At 38.0% G+C, this 25066-nt stretch overlaps 1 protein-coding gene across 3 annotated transcripts in view; it reads right to left on the bottom strand.

Moving 5' to 3' along the window:
• Positions 1–25066, bottom strand: part of EFEMP1 (EGF containing fibulin extracellular matrix protein 1) — a 68186-nt gene that overhangs the window by 9905 nt on the left and 33215 nt on the right. For all 3 annotated transcript variants that reach the window (XM_066378239.1, XM_066378238.1, XM_066378240.1), the window contains exons 5-8: positions 10865–10987; positions 7007–7126; positions 5883–6002; positions 4023–4142 (exon numbers count right to left, since the gene is read on the bottom strand). In XM_066378239.1, coding sequence (XP_066234336.1) covers positions 4023–4142; positions 5883–6002; positions 7007–7126; positions 10865–10987 — 483 coding nt within the window. The remainder of the gene's footprint in view (positions 1–4022; positions 4143–5882; positions 6003–7006; positions 7127–10864; positions 10988–25066) is intronic.

Genomic DNA, 25066 nt, shown 5'->3' with positions numbered 1-25066 from the left:
AAGTTTTGTAAGCAGTATGGTTAGCACTATAGATATGGTAATAGTTAGTTATAAAATAAAATGGAATTAAAGAAGATATTAATAAGTGCACTGAAAGATTAGAAGCACATTTAATTAGAATTGATTAAATGTGCCTGGGAAACTAGAGAAGACTGAAGGGAGGAGGAGGCATCTCAATTTGGCCTTCAAGGGTGGTGGCTGGATGGGATTTTCATGGTTGGGGGGAAGAGGGCCTCCCAGGCTGAGAAAGCAGCAAGCAAAAACTATGCAGAGCTCAGTTTACTGTCTTAGAAGCTTCAGAGAAAGATAAAGGCTAGAGATGTGGTTTCAGTGCAATAGCATGCTGGTGGGTAGTTGATGCTCTGGGCGTGGATTATACTCTCCGGAGAAAGCACAGCACAAGAATGAAGCTATACATGTTCCACCTTGTAGAGCATAGCTAGCTAAAGACAGTGTGGAAGAAGAGGAACTAAGGAAGAGGCTATCAGTCTTGAGGCAACCCAGGAAAAGGTAGTCTAAGGAAGTCAGAGGGGACGAGAGACCTGGGAAAGAGGGTTGTAGACAGGCCAGGCTGGACAAAGACCGATTTTAGATTTAGGAATTAGAAACTCCCAAATAATATCTGAGCGAACAGTTTCACTAGAGAGCCATTACATTAACAACAACAACAACAACAAACTAACATATATATTACATCTGTATTCCTTTTGCATTTGAGTAGTGATTTAAATTTTATCCAATATGTCTTTTTTTTTTTTTTTTTTGATAGAGACAGAGAGAGTCAGAAAGGGACAAATAGGGACAAATAGGAAGGGAGAAAACGAGAAGCATCAATTCTTTGTTGCGCCACCTTAGTTGTTCATTGATTACTTTCTCATATGTGCCTTGACTAGGGCACTCCAGCCAAGCCAGTGACCCCTTGCTCAAGCCAGCGATCTTGAGCTCAAGCTAGCGACCATAGGATCATGTCTACGATCCCACGCTCAAGCCAGAAACCCTGCACTCGAGCTGGATGCGCCCGTGCTCAAGCGGGTGACCTCGGGGTTTCGAACCTGGGTCCTCCGTGTCCCAGTCCGATACTCTATCCTCTGTGCCACCACGTGGTCGGGTTCCAATATAAGTCTTTCCTGAATCATTCTTTCCCCACAATTGGATATTTTCATTTGTTAATTTACTCATTTATTGAATCCTTGCTGTAAGTCAGGCATGGGCTAGTTGCTGAGATATGATCTCTTTCTTCTGTCTGAATTCTCATAGCTCATGTTATTCTTTTTGGATCTTTATTGCTTTCTGCTTTGCATTATTGAAATAGGCACGTTTGTCTTCACCCTTCTAACAGCCTGCAAGTGCCCTCAGGGAAAGGGCTAGCAAACACATTTTTATGTTTCCTCATCACCTAGAATTAATGCACTGGGGGTACCTGAATTTATAAGAAATGTTAAATTGAACTAAATTGCTCCTAACATAAACCACATGGAGATAGGTAAGAAACATATCTTTATTTGACATAAATCAGTTAGTGACAGGCAACTTCTCTACTGTAAGATATAGCATCCTCTAAATGAGAATAAATCCATGCCTTGTTCTGGGGGGACAGAGAGAAAAATGACAACTTTCTTTTATTTTCCAAACTGGCTAAAGCTATCTGGAACCCAAAGAAGACTGGGAAAGCTCTGAGTTTTCCTAAAGTCAATTACAAGAAATGTCTTCTTTTGGACTGGCTATGGCTAAAGAAAGAACTTCAGTTCCTCAGAAGACATCACAGTTGTGTTATCTTTTCAGTTTTTGTTTTTTTTTAATAAAGATGATATTTAGCTACAGGGAAAACTAAGACTGGTTTGGTTTGTTATAATAGAGTCCAATAGCAGCAAAAGAAATTTTATATAATAGTTTCATATATTACTTGCAGTAATTTAATTTAGAGCTTAGCATAATGGACACCTTAATCATTCTGGAAGGTTTTTCAGAAAATTTTAATAGTATTAACATATTGATGAGTGTGTCTATGTGTTTGCGTATTCTCTCTTTGCCTCTTGTTTTTTGTCTTCCTCTCCCTCTTCTGCACCCTACAATACCATTTTTATTTTTGCAAGACCATGGAAACAAGAAAAGTTATTTCACCCTCATAATAAGCCTTTTGGAAGAATGTAAGAATCAAAACTCTTTCAGTTTTACTTTAGTCTGTGGATGAGGTTGGGAAAGGACAGTCTCAGTGGGGAAACCAATTACTCTGTACTTTAAAAGGATGTCTCTTTCACACACACACACACACACACACACACACACACACACACACACACACACTGTTTGGCTTAGTCAAAACTTCTGAAGCTGTGTATCTATCTTCAAGATATAACACTCATGAGTCCCTTATTTCAATTTTCAGTGCATTTTCACCTTTAATTATAACATATTAATGTTTTCAGATATACAGGCTAGGCAGGTAAGATTCCACTGTATATTACTTTGCTTCTTTCCTTTGCTGAGTATCAAATCCATTTAGGGTGAGAAACACATAGACATCTGTGTGAAGGACTCCAGGGAAATTGGTTAAGATATCCCACTGGCTAACATTTTCCAGCATGTAATATTCATGTTAAAAGTCTCAATTAGGGTTCAGAAAGTAAAACCATTGGAATGCAATGTTTTCCACAATTAACACTACAGAGTCTTTAATAACCTGGAAAGGGGTATAAAGATATTCATTGTTCAGTGAATGACATTCTGATTGTGCTCATATTTGGGGGTTGGAATCTAGTTGAATAATCATGTGTTTACTGATAAATTCCAGGTCAATGGATTTTACTTTTCTGAGTTAGTATTTTTCTGTAAAATCATGATAAAGACTGAGAATCCCCAGTGTCTCCTTTCCTTGATCTTTTCCTTTCTTAATAAGATTTCACTGCACTAGGTGCCCTCTCTCAATTCTGATTAGAAAGGACTCTCTGAAGAAGATTTGCTACTCACTATTTATGTTGCTAGGTAAATTTCGTAAAAACATCTTGAATTATATAGGGTTTAAGTACAAATAATTTTTATGTATATTATTTCACTTCCCTCCTTCAACTCCCTTTTCCAATTGAGAAAGCCGAGACTCAGAGAAGTTTGATAATTTGTTCAAGATTATATAGATAGAATGCAGTACAGCTAGGACTCAAACAGATTTTCCATCTTCAAGTTCAGTCATTTTTTTTTCATTCTCTTATTGCTTTATGTAAATGTCAGTGACTGTACTAGCTTTTCCAGAATTACCTACATTTTTGGTTTTATAAGTGTCTTTTCCCTGTTAATAAAATTTGAAGCCACATGTGACATTGATGGTAGGGAGAAGAGGGTGCATATTTTCAGATCTTCTGGAGAGACTCTGACTGATATCATACAAGTAGAGAGCTGCTTCTGCCACCTATGTATGTGTGTATAAAGATCACCTATTTGTTTATTTTAAAACTGGATCCAAGGACATTAGCTATTTATGTACTAGTAGTTTTGGGGGTTTTTTGCCAAAGAATTCAAGCATATTTTAACATATACATTCTGATTTTCTCAGGATCTAAACTACTACCCAATTTATAATCCTAGTGTTTTAGAGAATTGAGACTGCTTTAGGTATACCTAACCCACATTATTAAGCTTATGCTCTTGACTCAAACTCCTGGTGAAATATAATAATAATTGAATCTTTTCTGGTGGATGCTTAGAAGGCATGTATCATGGAGATTATATAGGCTATATAGAAGGGATATCAATATTTCATTAAAATTATTTATATTTTAAGAAAGAAACACAATTAATTTAAATTTTGAGGAAAGTAAATATTAACAGTAACTACCATATTTTTTGTTTTTTAGCCAATACCTTTTTTATGAGATATGCATATCTCATAATGAACAGGAGGAAAAAAGAGCACAAGTTGTATATTTAAGGTGGAAAAAATGAAAAGTCTATGGTAGAGAATGCTATAATTCCTCCCTACTCTTCCTGTTTAAAACTGAACATAACAGATACAAAAACAATAAACTTACCCTGACATGTTCTACTTCTCACCACTTGGTATCCCTGGGGGCACATACATGAGAATTTCCCAGGTTCATTGACACATTGATATTGACACAGGTAGCTTGAGGTTCTGCATTCATCAATGTCTGTTGAGGAGCAAGGACACAGAACTGAAAAACTACTTTGGCAATATTTTTTAGATGAGGTAAGAGTAAAATTACTGCAAACTCTGAAATAGAAATACAATACTTTATAAGAAGCTCAAGGATAAATTCTAACAATATCAGCTTATTTCCTCTAGATCCAGAACAGCAATTTTCAATTTTTTTCATCTTATGGCACACAAAAACAAATTACTAAAATTCTGTGAAAAATTCTGATAAAGACAAATAAGTATAATTTTGATTCATTCACACTGGATGGCTATGATTGTGTTGGCTGTTGTCATTTTTTATTTGACAGTATAAGGGAAAAGAGGTCAGTGCCCCTGATTAAATAATCATGTATTGCATGTTCTAAAAATCCTTGTGGCACACTAGTGTGCCACAGCACTCTGGCTGAAAATTGCTCAAGAGCTTCACAGCACAAAGAGTTTGCCTTACTTTTTTTTGTCCTCCTTCACCTTTTATTTGGTTTTCTTTATGCCCCTTCCCTCCCTCCTCCCCCTCCCTCTCCTCCCTTCCCCTCCCCCTGGTAACCACTGCACTCATCCATGTCCATGAGTCTCAATTTTGTATCCCACCTATGTATGGAATCATATAGTTCTTAGTTTTTTCTGATTTACTTATTTCACTCAGTATAATGTTATCAAGGTCCATCATGTTGTCGTAAATGATCCTATATCTTACTATCAGTTTTACTCAATCATTGCTGACAGTTTGTTAAATCCTGGACCTAACCATATGAACTTAGCAGAGTTAATGAACTAGTTTATGGTTGATTTTTTAATTTTAGGCCATGCAGACCCATCCATGATCCAGATTCATATTTACTTTCTCAGAAATTGTGTGGCAAGTTCATCTGAGCTTTGAACTTCAAGTCCCATCCCTGTGCTAACTTCTAGAGATGACATCCTGGCAGGGTCTGGCCTTCAGGGAAAAAATGCTTTGTTTGCATTTATCAATGATGATGCCCTTATAGTATGCTTAGAAGGGTAGAGGTGGGTGTCTGATTTAACCCCTTTTGATTTTGAGCACAGTAGCATAATGCGAGGCCTCTCTGGGTAAAATATTGAGTATGTCCTTTGTAGCTCCAAGTAAAGTAGGGAGGGTCCATGAAGAAGTCAGAGACATCCAGTGTCAATGGCACTCCCTCAGAATGTCTTACGCTTTTTAAGTTATACAGTGGAATGAGCATGTGCAATGGACTCTGAAGGTTATCCCTTCAGTTAAATGGCCCTCTTAGGTGGAAAGTGAAACCCAGGCAATTTAAGATACGTGCCCAAGTCACACAGCGGCAGGAATAGGACTAGGATCCAGGTCTCTTGGTTTCTATTCTAACATACAATCAGCATTTTCTGAACTTAAATGTGCACACCTAGAGTTGGATGCGGATCTGACTCAGTAGGTCTGGGCAGCGACCTGAGATTCTGTATTTCTCACAAGCTCCCAGGAGGTGCTGATGTTGCTGGCCATTGGGTCAGACTTTGAGAAGCAAGATACTACTAGCACACCCTTCTAATTATTAGACCCACCCTCACATTTAAGTAATTTTTTTCTTCTCCTTTTTCTTGATAACATACTAAAAAGTCAATGTTCCAAATGAAGTAATTGGAGTTTAGAATATAATTTCCATGGATAAAAATCTGTTTTCATAAACAGAGACATAATCAAATAAAAGAATAGCAATCAAGAGTCTTATTAAAAATAATCTGTAAGATCTTTTACCTTCACAGTTGAGCCTGTCACTACTTAGCTCATATCCTTGATTACACTGACAGATGAACGAACCAAGAATGTTGTAGCATTGCTGAGCACACTGATTGCTGGCATCACATTCATTTATGTCTGAAAGGGAAAGTTATATACATTTATATACCTATGTCTTTAAACATATCCTTGCTCTTTTATACCTTTGTCACTTGATGATAAGTGAGTAATTCCCTAGCTGGATTCTTTGCCCTGCAGAAGCTCATTGGAGAACATCCATTCAGGTTTTCATATTTTTTGAAACAACTTCAAACATCTGTTGTATACTTCTTTTAGAAACACCAGAATTTTTTTTTTCTGGAAATGACAGTTATTTTGGGGTTTGATGAATCTTTCCAGAAGAATTTAATGATTCTAATAAATATACATTCCAGTGTCTATTTTCTTTTATTGTTGTTCAGATGCAAAATGCCAAGTCTATAAATAATTGATATAAGACACTTATACTGATACGGTCTCTCAGCATGCTGTAGTGAAGATTTATCTGTGCTATTTATTACTTTTTAAATGGGTTCTGTTAAATTCCATTACAATTATAACATAAGCCTTTGAGACCCATACAGAGTTTTGCAATGCTCTAAAGCACTGAAAATACTGTGAAAAGGCATTTTTCCTGCACTAGATTCTTTCCATGTCATGCCAATCTTAAGATTGTGTGCCATGACATTGCATTCTGAAAGAGGAGAAGAAGCATGTAAAAATCAGATGCACTTTCAGTGGAAAGTCTATGTACGTGAACTTGCAGTAATCCCTTTGGCACCTCCAGTTTTTCTATCACACACTGTTGACTAATTGGTGTGTGTATATCAATGGATCTCACTTTCTCTCTCTCTTTCTCTCTTTTTTTGATACACCAGAGAAAAGAACTAAAACCAAGATTAGCAAAGATTTCCATTCACATCTTGATGTGTTTTAAGAAAAAGATCGGTTATTGTCTTTTCAGCTTTCGTCAGGGAAGATGATGGAAACCAGTTCACTCAAGAATAAAGAAAACTAGAAATATAGCAATGTGGTATGGAGTTATTTATTTATTTTTTTTGAAGACAGAAACCAGTCAGGATGGCAGTTCCCAAAAGGCTTACCTACGCAGGTATAGTTGTTGGCTGCCAACTGAAACCCAGGACTGCACTGGCAATAAAATGATCCTGGTGTGTTCACGCATCTTTGATGGCAATATGGAGGCATGGTGCATTCATCTATATCTACATTAACAGGCACACACACACACAAAGAAAGCTACATTATTGATTATCCACAGCTGTTTGCTCTCAAGTTCTCAGAAAAAGATTATTTAGAAAATCTATCTAAAGAAGACCTTATTTTAAAAGCAATTATTATTTTTTTTTAAAAAATTAGGATATATGTGCTTTAAATATATGTTGCTCTGCATCTCACAGTTATGTGAGATGTTAAGAAAAAAGACTTCATAAACCTAGCCGGGTGGGTTGAGATTTAAAAGAGAGAAAAGTAATTAAGGCTATTTCATATATATTTAAATATGAGGATGTCAAATTGAAGATCTAAAAGCTTACTTAAATAACAAGTAAAAAAGAACTATCAAAGAATTGAGTGAAGTGCATAAACTAAGAGAAAGAAGGGTGGGCTTCTATTTAGTTGGTAACTGGCGAAATCATTTAAATGTTCAGTATCTTGGTTTTTTCTTTTGTAAAATGTGGATAGTAATGCTTGCTGTGTGTATCTTATAATATTTCTGTGAGAATCAAATGAAAGAACACTGTGGAAGGAATAAGATGCTAAACAAAACTACCCTCTGACACAGTGATGAAGTGTTCCAGCCCGTGTCCTTCTCATATAAACATCTCCAACTATAAAATGCTCAATTGAGGATTTTCAGAGTGAGATTAATATCTCAGAAGCATAATAAAATTTCACTAATTCCTAACTGTACACTTTATGACGACTCCATCATGCATGGGTAATTTAAAATAACAATTATGAATGTACACTGTAAAACGATGTAGTGACACTGTCTTATAGTAAAAAAAAAAAGTGAAAATCAAACTTTATGCAAACTCTTCTGGCACTTTAATAACTAAAAGCGTGGGAAGGATTGTGTTCAAAAGCCTCAGGGTAATCTGAATTCGTTAAAAAAAAATCTGTCAATTGCTAGCTTGTTGTTAACCTCTTGGAGCTTCCATTTCCTCGTCCATAAGTGATAGTACAATAATGTGGTAGAACTGTTGGAATGATTGCATGACATAAGATAGGCAAATTTCCTTACACAAAACAGGAAAAAATAAATAGGAGTTATTATTTATAAGTTGCAAAATCTATTTGAGTTAACTTGAATATTGAAACAAATGATAATGTTACGCACATGGCTTCCCCCCTGATTTATTTAGGTGTCTGCTCAAATATCACCTGAGGAAGACCATCTCTGAACATCCATATAAAATAGTTTCTTTGCTTTATCTATCCCCTTATCCTGCTTTATATTTCTTTGTAGACATTGACATGCCTAGATGGTGTTACATGCTTATTTGCTTCTTGCCTGTTTCCCCCACTATAATGCATGGCAGATATGACCTATCTCTTCCTCTTGAGGTGGAAGTAGAGTATTTTTTGTCTGTTCATTGCTATATGCTTAATACCTGCAACAGGGCCTGGCATAGTAGGTGCTCACTAAACATTAGTTGAATGAATGGAAACATCATATCAACTATGAGCAATTTTAGTATACTTGTTCTTAGTACCCAGTATTATACCCAGGTGCCAGTCTCAATAGCTAATTTGTATAAATGGTACTTTCTAATAGCTCCATGAGGGCTGTGATTCTGTATAATCTGTTTGTTCACCATGATGTCCTAGCACCCAAGACAGTAGCGGGCACACAGTTAGCCTTCAATAAATATTTCATGAATAAATGATGTGTCTTTATAACCAGTGAATATTCATTGAACCACTGTTATTTGCTAGCATTGTGTTTAGCAATGCAGGTTTAAAATGATGATAAGTATACATACATTCTCTCCCCATACAGTACGGAAGATGGGCATGAACAGATTACTGCATGGAATGATAAGGTCAACAACAGAAAGGTGTATAAGGGACAGAAGGAGCACTGTGCTACTCAAAGTATGTATGGCCTGCTGATCACTGCTGGTCCATGGACTATTTCGACCAGTCTGCAACAAATAAGTACAGAAGAGATTAGTTCTTCAGAAATAGCAATTTGGTGTTACCACAACATTTTTATTGTAGTTTATAGAAGATAGGAAATTTACAAAAAGGGTCTATCAAAATTTAATAAGTACTGGCATAGAGGAGGCAGTGACTAATTATATTGGGGTAGATCATGGACAGCTTCCCCGAGGAAATGACTCTGAGCTGGGATTTTAGATTATAGATTTTAGAGTTAAATAGGAGTTTTCCAGGAGTGCATACTCCTGGTGCTGAAAGAGCTTATTCACAGGCACCAAAGTGTGACACCATGAGATATATGTGGGGGATTATAAGTAGTGGGATAGAGCTGGAGGTTTAGTTTTTAATTTTTTTGGTGGAAGAGGAGTGTTCAGGGCTGGACAAGGATCATCTTAAGGAAGACCTATATACTCTGTTGAGGAATGTAGAATTGTTTTTCTGGGTGAGAGCAATACCACACAATTAGACTGAATTTAAGAATGTCTCCTCCTAGCATATCACAAAGAGCAATAACTATGTGTTCCATTTTTGGTTCTTCCCAAAGTAGTTTGGATTAGTTCTTTTTCTGTACTTTTTATGCTCTCAATTGTTTATTTTCCTGACTAATACAGTGGGCAAAATTTTGGTGTCTGTGGAGTTTTCCACATAATCTTCTCCTAAGTCACAGTTTCAGTCACTACAAACCCTGGGCCTTCCTCGGAGGCTGGGCAGTAACCCCAGCCTCTAGGAACAGCCCATGGCAGGCAGAACTCCACTGGGGCCCATGAGGAGCTCAGTGTTGACATCCTGACATCAACAGCTCACATTCTCAGGCGAAAATGGATACTGATTGCCTGTCCCCACATCCGGATCCTCTGTTTCTAAGAGAAAATAGACTCGTCACTTCTATGGTAAGAGGTGGTATGTAAATCCATGGACAGAGGGAGTCAATTAAAGAGTTTCATGTGTAGTACTGGGTTTCACAACGGAGCCCAGAACACTTTAGTTTACCTCTTATTTGCCAGCCAGCCTCCTCATACTGTGTTCTTCCAGTCATTCGAGAAACATGCCTAGAGCATCGACTTGGTGGGCACTCTTCAGGGACTAAGGCAACACGAGTGACACAAACCAGACCTGGCCCCTGCCTTGAGGGAGCTCAAGTAGAGGCAGATGCTGCACTTGCATTACTAGCACTGCATCTGCTTGCAGCATAAAGAACGTTTAGTATGTTAGCTCATTACATAGTGATAGCATACAGCTATTCAGCCCCAGACCAGGCACTGTTCTAAGTATTCCCACACACAAGCTTCTGAAGTAGGGGCTAGTATTATCTTCAAAGTCTACAGGGAAAATGTCAAGTAGAGAATTTCAGTAACTCACCCAAGGCCTCAGTGTGAGTTAGGGACGGGGATGGGATTTTAACCTTCCCTTTTGCCTTGTAAACTATGTTATGTTGAAACCAGTGAATGAAGCCTGTATCCTCATTGTTTCAGTGCTATAGTCCTCAAATAGCAAATATAAAATTATTTTCTTATTTGCTTTTATGGTTTCATTCATACTCCAAACTTTTGCTTTTGCTTAATTTAACATGTAACCAACACTTTGATATCCAGAATATGCTGAACCTTTAAGGTTAGTTTTCTTGGGAATGTGGAATATAGATGGTCATTCAATGAAAGGATAAACAGTTGTTGGCTATCATTCTCCAAATAAATATGAGTGCTTTGTTTTGAATGCTTGTGCTTTAAACAATTCAGAGGCTCAGGATAGAACCTTGCTTACTGCACTGTTGTACTTACCCACACACTGCTCTCCTCGCTTCTGATACCCTGGTGGGCACTGACAGGCGAAGGAGCCACGTAAATTGATGCACACCTGGCCAGCTCTACAGTTGTGTGTCCCTGCAGCGCACTCATCAATGTCTGTGAAAGACACACAACATAGAAAGGGTTTGAAGTTGGTTGTAAGGATGTTAATATTTCCTCCATATTATCATAATATTTTTTTTAAGGAAATTGAGTTTTTACTTTATTCTTGAAACATTACTCTGCAATATTTTTATATTGGACATGTTTACAATGATAAATTATTTTTAGGGTTCAGAAAATAATTTCACAGATGCTAGTGTGAACCACTGAGATGTAACAAATGCTGACATTTTGCTCTGCTTGCCTCAGCTCACTTTATTTTGTTACGAAATAAAACAGACCCTGGCCGGTTTGCTCAGTGGTAGAGCGTCAGCCCAGCACGTGGAAGTCCCAGGTTCGATTCCCGGCCAGGGCACACAAAAGAAGCGCCCATCTGCTTCTCCACCCTTCCCCCTTTTCTTTCTCTCTATCTCTCTTCTTTTCTCTCTCTCTCTCCTGCAGCCAAGGGTCTATTGGAGCAAAGTTGGCCTGGGTGCTGAGGATGGCTCTATGGCCTCCACCTCAGGTGCTAGAATGGCTCTGGCTGCAATGGAGCAGCAGCCCAGATAAGTGGAGCATCTCCCCCTAGTGGGCTTGCCAGGTGGATCCCAGTTGGGCACATAAGGGAGTCTGTCTCTCCGCTTCCCCATTTCTCACTTCAGGAAAAAAAAAAGAAATGAAAAAATATATATATATATATAGCTCAAGTCTTACTCCATCTTCTTCCCTTTACCCACCCATCTACCACTGTCCCGGTAGGTCTGAATTCTTTCTGAGATGTTTTCATACTTTTGGTATACAGAGATGCATCCATTAGACTATACAATATCACTTTGTGTGTTTAAAAATATAAATAAATTGCATGATACTTGTTTTTTTTCCACCCAACATATTGCATTTGAAATCATTTCTATTGACAAATCTTTAAAAATCTTCCCAATAACAGGGTATAAATCAAACTTTAATATTATGCATTCCATGTTGCTTTTGGTGTGTGTGTTAAAACTTTAGGGTAACAAGACTATATAAACCTTTCATTGCAAATTTCAAAATGCAATGAATTTAATTTGGTAATATTCCTCTAGAAGAAATGGCTGGTGTAGTATAAAATACATATTTTCCCAAAGCATTTCAATTCTGGAAATAATATAGTAATGATGACTTAAGGTATGTTATAGTTTTAGAAAAGTAAAAATGCTCAGTCATAATATAATGAACCTGTTATAAAAAATTTTGGAGGGATCAAAATGTAATGTGAATCTGTGTGTGTATATTTATATTACACAATAATTTATGTGATATTTAATTTTGCCTTATCTGTATCACCTTTGCATTCATTCTCTCGCTCACATTATGAAGGTAATAGCACAAATGAAAGGATTATGTGATTTTGGCTTTCTTCAACAACGTAAGACTCTAAGTATCATTAAAAAATATAGACTTATAATTCTTTGATGACAAAGTTAGCATAAAAACTGCAACAAGTGCCTGACCAGGTGGTGGTGCAGTGGATAGAGTGTTGGACTGGGATGCGGAAGGACCCAGGTTCGAGAACCCGAGGTCACTAGCTTGAGTGTGGGCTCCTCTGGCTTGAGCAAAGCTCACCAGCTTGGACCCAAAGTCGCTGGCTCCAGCAAGGGGTTACTCGGTCTGCTGAAGGCCCACGGTCAAGGCACATTTTGAGAAAGCAATCAATGAACAACTAAGGTGTCGCAACGAAAAACTGATGATTGATGCTTCTCATCTCTCTCCATTCCTGTCTGTCTGTCCCTATCTGTCCCTCTCTCTGACTCTCTGTCCCTGTAAATAAATAAATAAAATAAAATTAAAAAAAAAAACAACAACAAAAAAAACTGCAACAAGCTTGGGGTCTTAGAACGTCACTGTGGTAGACCCAGCCAGGGTGGTACTTTGGGCCAAAAATCAATAATAAAAAATTGAGCCATCAGTTAGAATTTATTCTTCAATTCTTGCCCTTCCCTTTAAGAAACTCAGAATGTTGCCATTCTAATATTTCCAAGGAGAATTACTACGCTTACACTATCCAATGTAATAATGTAGGAAGCTCAGGTTATAAGAGTGTTGTCCTCAGATATGAGCTTCATTTAGCTGCGTGTGGAAATGATAAGGGAGATTCTAAAAGAATAAGGGTGGGGTGATTAAAAATACTCAAAGGCTATATGGCTGTTACTGGATAATAACCTATTAAAAGCATCTAATTATATAATTCTTTGAACCTGGGTTTTAAGTTTTGGTGAATTTATTTTTGTTATTGTTTTTTATTTTTATTTTGAAATTTATTATTATTGCTAAATAATTTTAAATAATTACAACTGTATCCTTTTTAGGTACTATACGAAGGTGCCATGATCTTGCTTTGAAACGATCTGTTCTTTTTTTGTGTTTTTTTTAATTATTTTTCCATATGCATTTGATGAAAACATTTCTACTGAGGTTTCTTTAGAGCTTTATGACTTACTAATGCAGAAATGACAGCAGAATTCCTATTGTTATATGTCAAGAATATGTACCAACATTTGCAGCGATAAGAGCCCTGAGAGATACTGCAATGTGAGATTCAGATGTGGCCAGTTTCCTTACTACATGCTGGCGGAAGATCAAGGACTGGCTGGCTGCTGCATTTTCTAGAGGAGGCCTCACCAGTGACGGAGGCTTCCTTCTGAGACAGCACTCTGCAAACTGCCTCCACCCCATTACACTCCTGATCTCCTACAATTTCCTTCCTACTTTCTGGTTATTCACTTCGAAGTCTCTTTGATAAATAGGGTAACAGTTCTAGTGGTATTATTATATCGTTAACTAGATTTTAAACATAAAAACCTTGTTCCATTTATCTTCTGAGAAGGATTAGTTTAATAAAAATACTGGGTGAGTTAAAGTAATTTAATAAAAACAAACAAGCAAAAAACAGAAGTCAAATATCACTGCTTCCACTATCACTACTTTCTTTTTCTTTATCAAAAAACTAAATAGACAGCGGTAGAGCGTCGGCCTGGCGTGCGGGGGACCCAGGTTCGATTCCCGGCCAGGGCACATAGGAGAAGCGCCCATTTGCTTCTCCACACCCCCCCCCCCCGCCTCCTTCCTCTCTGTCTCTCTCTTCCCCTCCCGCAGCCAAGGCTCCATTGGAGCAAAGATGGCCCAGGCGCTGGGGATGGCTCCTTGGCCTCTGCCCCAGGCGCTAGAGTGGCTCTGGTCGCTGCATAGTGACGCCCGGGAGGGGCAGAGCATCGCCCCCTGGTGGGCAGAGCTCACCCCTGGTGGGCGTGCCGGGTGGATCCCGGTCGGGCGCATGCGGGAATCTGTCTGACTGTCTCTCCCCATTTCCAGCTTCAGAAAAATACAAAAAAACCCAAAAAACAAAAAACAAAACTAAATAGAACTGCAGTAGGACTCACTTCACCTAGCACTGACTACTAATATTCTTAATACATTTTCTATTTACATGGATTCATTTTATTATTAATTCTTTCAGAGGGGAAACCTTCTAAAATTCAATACAATGCATTTGTATGAAATCCCCTTTGAGAAATAGGAGCCGAGTGCATGCTTTATAATACACCTTGAGCTGCGTCTGCTAGCCCGTGAACTGACCACATTTTCATTTATGGCTTCTCTGACTCAAGTTTAGAATATTTATCCTCTCTTTTGCTCTTAGCAAGTTATCTAATGCTGAAGGATATGCGTATATACACACATACTGAATTTCTTTGAACTACGTTCAATTGTACTGCCAGTTTATTAGTTTATTTAAATAAAAAACTTTATTATTTTGAAAGTTGTACTTTGAGATCTGGTTATGGCACTCATAAAGCATATAAGTCATATTAGAAAGTTATAAAAGAATATATAAAGTCATATATAAGAATTCTTATACTTTATTAAATCTCTTATGCTTTTTTTTTTCTACTTATACTCATTTCTGTTTGTCTAGAATGTCAGAAAGCTCAATGTGTAAGAAAATCACTAAAATATACATCTATGTCAGAAATTACATCTAAGCGGAATGTCCATCCTTGTGCAGATGTACCAGAAGATCTGGCTCTCCCAGGTGTAATTATGAAAGCCCTTTGTGGTGAGAATATCTGTAGTGGCAAAAGCAGTATTTTATCACAAACAAAAGTACTCAGGTCAGTCAAGATTTTCCTGATAATCTAAGAAAAAGTACCCTGGGGAGAGGAGTTCTTGTTTTATTTTTAAATTATGTATAATCTATCCTTGATAGTTAGCTCACTAAGTTCTTAGACTATCCGTTAAAACATTCCCCAGAACCTGGACCCACACTCTTTGAGGATGGAGGTCGATGTCTTACTTTTTTTCTGTATTCCTAGTGCCCAGCAGAATGCATGAAATATGGTGGGTTTTCAGTAAATATTTGTTAATAAATGAACATATGAATCATGATTGAAGAGGTTTAGAGTTTAAGGAAAGTAGGACCAATGTTTTATTTCTTGGAACTCAGCATTTACACGACAGGTTAACAGGCAAGATGTAAGTAAAACAGCAAAATCAGCAGGATGTCAGCAAAGGGAAAAGGATATCCTGCATTGAGAGGTGCAGAAGCTATGAAGAATAAGGCAGCGTCAGAGAAGGGTGGCTACGGTAGGTTTGCCCAAAGAGTAGAGTTTTGAGTTGGAGTTTGAAGAAGTTAAGGTGCATGGGTTTACAGAAACAGGAGGCTATTTCTAGATAGAAGGCAGGTCACATTAAAAAACCCTGACAAGACAAAAGTAGTTTGCATGACGATGGCTGAGAGCTGGACTAAGCATGGCTGAGGGGCTGGGTGTGAAGAGCCTGATATACGGCTTGGTTGAAGATGCTCATAAAATGGTAGTTCAAGTCGTGAGCAAAATTCAGGGCCTTAAAGGTGGGACTAGAATTTGGATTAAACACCACAGGGAACAGCTCTGAACCATGTAGACATAGTAATGTAAATGTTACCAAAGAACAAAATAATAGAATGCGCTTCCTAAAATATCCCAACATGTAAATCAACTCACATTTCATCATTCTAAGGCAGGAGTCCCCAAACTTTTTACACAGGGGGCCAGTTCACTGTCCCTCAGACCATTGGAGGGCTGGACTATAAAAAAAAAACTATGAACAAATTCCTATGCACACTGCACATATCTTATTTTAAAGTAAAAAAAAAAAAAAGGGAACAAATATAATATTTAAAATAAAGAACAAGTAAATTTAAATCAACAAACTGACCAGTATTTCAATGGGAACTATGCTCCTCTCACTGACCACCAATGAAAGAGGTGCCCCTTCCGGAAGTGCGGCGGGGGCCGGATAAATGGCCTCAGGGGGCCACATGCGTCCCACGGGCCGTAGTTTGGGGACCCCTGTTCTAAGGCATTAAGAATAGCTAATGGCAATATTTGGTGATTCACTCATTTTTCAAAAATGTGCCTGTGTTCTCCCTCTAGTGATTTATACTACTGTAGGCCCCTCTCTTGCTGACTTTGGCACCACCTTTGCTTTAAATAATACAGTCTGACCTTTGCTCAGCTCACACCCCTAGCCTCTTTACCGTACTGACCCTCAGTCTATGCCAGGGGTAGTCAACCTTTTTATACCTACCGCCCACTTTTGTATCTCTGTTAGCAGTAAAATTTTCTAACTGCCCACCGGTTCCACAGTAATGGTGATTTATAAAGTAGGGAAGTAACTTTACTTTATAAAATTTATAAAGCAGAGTTACAGCAAGTTAAAGCATATAATAATAATTACTTACCAAGTACTTTATGTCGTATTTTTGCTAAGTTTGGCAGAATAAATCTTTATAAAACAACTTGCTATAGTTAAATCTATCTTTTTATTTATACTTTGGTTGCTCCGCTACCGCCCACCATGAAAGCTGGAACACCCACTAGTGGGCGGTAGGGACCAGGTTGACTACTACTGTTCTATGCAATTGCATATTTAGTTTTTTCTCAGTTAATGAAAGTAACTATGTCCACATCTTTGTGGTGTCCATTAAGTCCCGGCTTAGGCCCTCGTTCTCTATGTTTTTGGCTCCTTCCCTTCAGTCTGACTCATATTTCCCAAACCCCTGACTCATGCTGCTTTCTCTCTCTTATGCAATGTTTTAATCTCTGCAGTGTTCTTTCCACAATTTGATAATTTACCACAATGTGAAGTCACTTAGTGTGTTTCATGGACAAAATTTTCTGTGTCTTAAATGCTGCAGATTACCAATTAGAGGTTTAAGGAATAATTCAGAACTCTGGAATAAGCTACAGTTGACATGCGATCAGAAGGCACTGAAATAGGAGGGAGGGGATTAAAATTTTGATTCTGTCACTGCCTTTGTGATCCAGGGCCATGGTTTCAATTCCTTTTCTCTCCGGTTCTCCATCTGTAAAATAGACTATCTTTAGTGACAGTGAGCAGATTAAAAAAATAATGTTTAGAATCTTCAAAATATATCTTTTTGTAAACCAGACTGTAAACCTTAGAGTAAAATAACTATATTTACTAGTCTGTGTGGGTCATTGTGTATGCTTTAGAAATATTTGATGGTGCTGTACCTTGAGCTCCTGTGGATAAAGAAAAGGTAGTGGTTAAATTCAAGTTGCTGCTTATTCTTGATCTGTGTAGATTTTAAACTTTGTTATATTTTCCCTAATCATGCTGATCTAATCTCATAAAGTGAGTAAAGTAGGTGGTGGTGGGGAAGATCAAACATTCATGTTTGCTGTAAAGAGGAATTACTTTATTCCTGGCCTCTTTCTTTCTTTTTCTTTCTATTTTCTTTTTCTTTTTTCTTCACACTTTATGATTTAGATAGATACCCATTTGCTCAGAGGGATTGGTTCTAATCCTTTCTAGTGACAGAACAATAAATTAGTTCCTTGCAAAGTACTCTTTCTACTTACTTTATGAAACTTTTTAAATAAAAGGGACTCACTCAGTGATGATCTTAGTTATTGGCGGGATTTTTCCTATTGTTCAATAGAATCCTGGAAAGTAAGAACTATCTCAACAAGAGCTGAGGTCATTGCTGTGTTACTGCTGCCTTATTCATTAATGGCTATTGATAACAATAACCTGAGTATACTATGCTGATTAAAATCTGATTAAGAAGTTAAGTAACAGTTTATATAACTTCCTATACAAATTTGTTAACATTCTAAAATTAATTGATGTAAATATAGGTAAATGCTTAACTATATCTAGACACCTCATATCTGATTAGGAAATCATATCTACATACCTCTGACTTAATCCCAGTAACAGCCCTGTGGAATAAGTGGTCACATCATCCACAATTTATGGGTGAGGCAGGAGGATGTCACAGAATGTAGATTGGTGAGGTAACCTGCTCAAGGCCACAGAACAGAAATTCAAACTCAAAATTTCCATTTTGTCTGCATTTTAGGTCTCCAGAAGGACTTAGTTCCCAAGAGTTCTACATAGCAGAAATTATATTGTAGTTATATATATTTACTTTTTCTTAGAATTAAAGAGAAGGTTGTTAGTTTGTAGTGCCTTGGTTCCTCCCTTTCGCCTTTCTTCTATGTTAGAATAACATTCATAGCTCTCCAAGTCTTCTGTTTTCCTCCCCACTCCTTAGCCAATTATCAACAATTTTCGTCAAAGACTTTCTATTTCCCTTGCTGCTTCTTTCATAGTACTGGAATCAGATTTATCTGGGCCAAATGCCCAGTTCTAGTTAGCTTTTCACCCTTCTGAAATTATCAACCAGAATTCACCCAAGCTAAGCAGTTCTAGTGGGGAAAATAAATACTGATATTAAGTAACAAAAGAAGACTGTCTTCATCCATGGCCAGCAGTAGATTTATAGTTCTAGATTCTTATCTGTTCTGGCAAAACAAATTATTAATAATTTGGTGTGCTTTAAATGATAAACAAAAATATCACCAAAATCAACAAATATCAGCCTCCCCCATAGTTCATGTTTTTGTTTTAGAAATCTAGTAAAGTTGGAGGCCCTGGCTTGTTGACTCAGTGGTAGAGCACCGGCCCAATGTGTGGATGTCCTGGGTTTGATTGCCAGTCAGGGCACACAGGAGAGGCACCCATCTGCTTCTCTACCCCTCTCCCCTCTTTCTTCTCTCTCTTTCTCTCTCCCCCTCCTGAAGCCATGGCTGGAATGGAGCAAGTTGGCCCTTGGTATTGAGGATGGCTCCATGCCCTTCGCCTTAGGCGCTAAAGAAGAGGTCAGTGACTGAGCAACAGAGCTATGTTCCAGATGGGCAGAGCATCACCCCCTAGTGGGCTTGCCAAGTGGATCCCAGTTGGGGCGCATGCAGGAGTCTGTCTCTGCCTGCCTTCCTCTCACTGAATAAAAAAAATAAAAGGGAAGTTGGCATGTGAAATGCCCAGAAGTCCCTGGCGTAGCACTGTGTTTGATCAGAACCTTGAAATACACTGTTTCCATATAGAAAAATGCTACATGTACTTGGAGTTGCTTTTTCCAGCAATGATGATGGCTTTGCACTACAAACTGACCCTCTCTTACCTAGTCTCTTCTGTAGCTAATGGTGTTCATTTGCAGGATGATTGGATGAGGTTAGACATAGGGTTCAGGGATATGGGGGAGAAAAGCAACTGATGTACATAACATTCAACTCGTGACTCATTTGTGTTATGCCCAAACCAAATGAACCAGTCAGTCATAGGCTGAAACAGGAAAATGAGCAAGAAAACAAAGACTTAATTTTCATTCTTCAGGTCCTTTTGTACACTGGAAAAGGGAAGCTCATTGATTTCAGAATCTTAAAGAAAAAACATTTTCTATGAATAAATATTTAATTTCCAGGGATGTTTTCTGGCATCTCTGTGAATGTCATACCCAGCTAACCTTCCTGTTTTATTCTTAAACTTAATTATCCATTAAGCAAATGTTTGGGAAAAGATCATCCTTGTATTTGGGATCAGTCTACAGCCTTGTGGAGGTAAAACTATATTTTGAAACAAATGGCACCATCAGTCTTTGTTTTAAGATGGCTCAGTACCAGAAATTAAAGACCCTCTGTGTGAAAGTTCAAGCCCATGCCATACAAGCTGTAGATGAGCTGGCCTTTGGAGGAATTAGGATTTCATCTTATTATGGGATATCTGTGCACTGACATTTCATTTGTGATTTCCTGGTGCTCTACCACTTTATCTTGATCCTTCCACCCTCTCCCACCCTCAGTTCCAGATCAAACCCCTGGAAAGGGGTGAACTGAATGGAGACTGACTACATTCAATTGAGTCCACCATGCCCTGCCTAAGTGCTGTGATTTGATTCCTGGCCCCTTTTCCTGAGTTCTTACAGCCAGATTAGTCAGTCTCTCTAGCCCAAAGTACACACATTCCTGGCTTACTCCTTCAGGCCAATCATCACTTGAGGTCACTTATAAGCCCCTGGCTATGGCAATGCCAATTATAACAAGCATGGCTTGGTGACCTCCTAATTGTATGAGACCAATTACATTATACTTGTTGTTCGTTCAACAATAAACAGCTTTTGTGCTCACTAAATTGAGGCATACTACAAAATTTGCTGAGTGTAACCTGGCAATACTTCTCTAAATCATTAACTGCTGAAGGCTTTTGAAATAAAATATATCTTTGTGCCTCTTGTCTTAAGCATGTTACCTTCTTGTGTGTATTTTCCAACCCATTTCATTACATCTTACTGATGATATTTCTGTACAATGTTTCCCTATATGTCTCAGAGTCCTTATGCTTTTCTGAATTCCAAAAGGAGCAGAGAGGTAGAATGAAGGGGAAGGGGGTTGACTTACCAAATTTGTACTAAATACCTTTTTATTTTCTCTCTTTGATTTAAAATTAAAGCACATAGAAAAGCAACGTGAGCATAAATATATAGGAAAATCTAAATGAATACTGAATATATAAAGCAATAATAGTAAGGTCTTTGGGGATTTATAAAATCTATAGAATGAAAATACAGAGAATAAGAGCATATAAATTGGCAAGAGAGTAAATGGAGTTTAAGTGGTTTAAGGGCCTTGCATTGCCTGGGAAGAGGTACAAGTACTAATATTTTAGAGTTTGATAAGTCAAGGATGCATGTTAAAGTAATCCCCAGAGAAAACACTAAAGAAACAATAAAAAAATATAAAACTACAAAGCTGATACAGGGAAAATAGAATAATGCAAACTATTCCAACGTTTTAGAGAGAAGGTAAGAAAGAGGGAAAAGGAAACTAAAATGTGCTGAATGCATAGAAGGCAAATACTAAAATGGCAGTTTAAACCTAAACATGTCAAGTTACATTAAATTTAAGTGAATTAGCTATTACTAAAACCCCAAAATGTTCAGGTTTATCTAAAACACAGAGCCTACATAAGCTGTTTCAAGAGATACAATTTAAATTTAACGACACACACAGATAGCTTAAAGAAAAGAGATAAAATGATATACCTTGCAAACACTAACCAAAAGAAAGTTAGCTTCATAATATTAATATCAGGCAAAGTTGACTTCAAGGGAAAAAAGAATACTAGAGAATAAAAAGTAATACTATATAATGATAAAAGCTTTAGTTCATTAAGAAAATGTAGAAATTATAAATTCACCTACAGTTAATCACCTGGCTTCAATATAGATAAAGCAGCAATAGATAAAATGAAAGGAAATAATGGACAAACACAATTACAGTAAGACATGTAACATACTTCTCATAGTGACTAAAAAAATAAGCATACATTTTCAGAATAGAAAATATCAATAACATGATTACATTTTGGAAGTAACTGACATATGTAGAACACTGTACAGTGTATATAACCTTTTCAAGTATTAGGAAAACATAAAAATAAAATGACTATATGCTGACCTTAAGGCAAGTTTAAATAAATTTTGAGAAATTGCGACATATAATTTTTATTCTCTAACTACTATGTAAATAGAATAAAAACAACAACAGGGAGAGACGGCTCACCCAGAGAGACCATGGAAGTTCTGTGCCCTGTCCCATACACCTGGCTCTCTGCAGCCCTTCCAGATCGATCCTTTATTTGTATCCTTTATTATATATTTTATCATAGACAGGTAAAGGGTAAGTTAAAAAATCCCACTAATTTGCAAGAATATATGCACCCCTATGTTCATTGTAGTGTTATTTACAAGAGTCAAGATGTGAAACAGCCCGAGTTTCCATCAGTAGATGAGTGGATAAAAACCTGCAGTATATTTTACACAATGGAATACGATGAGGCCATAAGAAAGGAGGAAATTTTACCTTTTGCAACAGCATAAATGGATTTGAAGAACATTATGCGAAGTGAAATAAGCCAGCTAGAGAAAGACAAGTACCATGTGATTTCACTCATGTGGAATCTAATGAACAAAGTGAATGAACAAGCAAACTAGAGAAAGATTCATACATAGAGAGCAGGCTGACAACTATGGGGGAGAGGGGAGGTGAGGTTGGGTGATAGAATGGAAGGATTAAGCAAAAAAGGACAAAAAAGGAAGAAAGAAAAAACTCATGGACCTGGACAAAAGCGTGGTGATTGCTAGGGTAAGGGGGAGGTGGAGGGAGGTATAGGGGGATAAATAGTAAAGGATGAAGACTTGACTTGAGGAGGTGAACATGGTGTACACAGATGTGTTGTAAAATTGAGCACCTGAAAACTGTATAGTTATGTTAACCAGTGTCAGTCACCCCAATAAATTCAATAAAAAGATATAAACAGCAATAACAACAAAACTAGAAAAATTCCCTTATTTTGGAAGAGAAGATATATACTTCAAAACAATTATGGCTTAAAGAAGGTAACAAAATTGAAATTTGAGACTTCTTCTTTTGACACATGGTATATACACATATATCTTTGTATAGTTGTAAAGTTTACTTTTATAATTTATCCTCTAATATCTGAAATATACTTGATAATAAAGTGTAACAAGGAAAAATCTCATCTTAAGTGATTTTTAAAATTCCCTTCCTCTTTCTTGAGCAAGGAGGCAATTAAGAAATCCTAGATTTGCTGAATCTGAGATAGTGGTGGAGTAGGTGCATGTTACACTCACCTCTTCCCAGAACCAAACTGGTTGGCTCAGTGGTAGAAAATCAGCCTGGTGTGTGGATGTCCCAGGTTTGATTCCCAGTCTGGGTACACAGGAGAAGCACCCATATGCTTCTCCACCCTTCCTCCACTCGCTTCTATTTCTTTCTTCCCCTCCTGCAGCCATGGCTTGATTGGAGTGAGTTGGCCTTGGGCACTGAGGATGGCTCCATGTCCTCTGCCTCAGGTGCTAAGAAAAGCCTGGTTGCTGAGCAATGGGGCAATGCCCCGGATAGGCAGAGCATTGCCCCCTAGTGGGATGCTGGGTGGATCCTGGTTGGGGTACATGCAGGAGTCTGTCTCTGCCTCCCCTCCTCCCACTGAATAAAAAAAAATAGAAGTGTGGGGTCTCAACCCCCAACTGGGCTGCACATCATAGCTAGGGAGAAGTGCCCATATACTATCTGGCTATGAAAATCAACAGAAATTCTGCATGCCAGAGAGAGATGAGAGTCTTCTAGAGACACAGGTATCAAGGGCCAATGCACAAAATCTCGTTTGCAGCCACTTACCCTGGGATTCTGCAGAGAAAAGGTGGAGCAGATTAGAATTGTGTGAAGAGAAAGTGAACTACAAGGGGGCATCCATAAGACTGTCAGCTGATTTCTGAACAGAAACATTTCAGGACAGAAGTGATTGGCATGCAACATTCAAAGGGATAAAAAGCACCAGGCCAGGCAGTGGTGTATTGGATAGAGCATTGGGCTGGGATGCAGAGGACCCAGGTTCAAAACCCCGAGGTCACTGGCTTGCGTGCAGGCTCACCTGGCTTGAGCAAGAGCTTACCAGCTTGAACGCAGGGTCACTGCCTTGAGCATGGGATCATAGACATGACCCCATGGTCACTAGTTTGAGCCCAAAGGTCAATGGCTTGAAGCCCAAGGTTGCTTGCTTGAGCCCAAGGTCACTGTCTTGAGCAAGGAGTCACTTGCTCTGCTGTAGTGCCCCAGTCAAGGCACATATGAGAAAGCAATCAATGAACAACTAAGGTGCCACAACGAAAAATTAATGCTTTTTACCTCTCTCCCTTCCTGTCTGTCTGTCCCTATCTGTTCCTCTCTCTGTCTCTCTGTAAATAAATAAATAAATAAATATATAAAAGTGATGAAAAGCAAGGACCTACAACCAAGACTACTTTACCCAGCAATGTTATAATTTAAAATTAAAGGAGAAATAAAGAGCTTCCCAGACAAGCAAAAGGTAAAGGAATATGTCACCATCAAACCAGTATTATAAAAAATGTTAAAGGGCCTGCTTTAGGGGGAAGAAAAAGAAGTAGAAAGAGGAGGAGCAGGAAGAGAAGGAGAAAGAGGAGGAGGATAAGAAGAAAGAGGAGGAAGAGGAAGAGGAGGAGGAGGAAGAAGAAGAGGAGGAGGAGGAGAAGGAGAAACAATAGAGAAAATAGTTCAAAGAATAAAATGGCAAAAATATGTACCTATCAATAATCACTAAATGTAAATGGCTTAAATACTCCAATCAAAAGACATAGGATAGCTGAATGGATAAGAAAGAAGATTCATGTATATGCTGTCTATAAGAGATCCACCTTAGCCTAATATTCAAAATATACAAAGAACTCATAAAACTCAACAACAAACAAACAAACAATCCAATAAAAAAATGGGAAGAGGACATGAACAGACACTTCTCCCAGGAAGAAATACAAATGGCCAACAGATATATGAAAATATGCTCATCATCTTTAGTTATTAGAGAAATGCAAATCAAAACTGCAATGAGATACCACCTCACACCTGCTAGATTAGCTATTATTAACAAGACAGGTAATAGCAAATGTTGGAGAGGCTGTGGAGAAAAAGGAACCCTCATACACTGTTGGTGGGAATGTAAAGTAGTACAACCATTATGGAAGAAAGTATGGTGGTTCCTCAAAAAACTGAAAATAGAACTACCTTATGACCCAGCAATCCCTCTACGGCAGGGGTCTCAAACTCGCGGCCCGCCGAACAATTTTGTGCGGCCCGCAGACTAATCCACGAAGTTCAAAATATTTTG

This window comes from Saccopteryx leptura, chromosome 3 (assembly GCF_036850995.1).
Source record: "Saccopteryx leptura isolate mSacLep1 chromosome 3, mSacLep1_pri_phased_curated, whole genome shotgun sequence".
NCBI classification, from domain to species: domain Eukaryota; kingdom Metazoa; phylum Chordata; class Mammalia; order Chiroptera; family Emballonuridae; genus Saccopteryx; species Saccopteryx leptura.
This window is presented reverse-complemented; position numbering and strand designations above follow the sequence as displayed.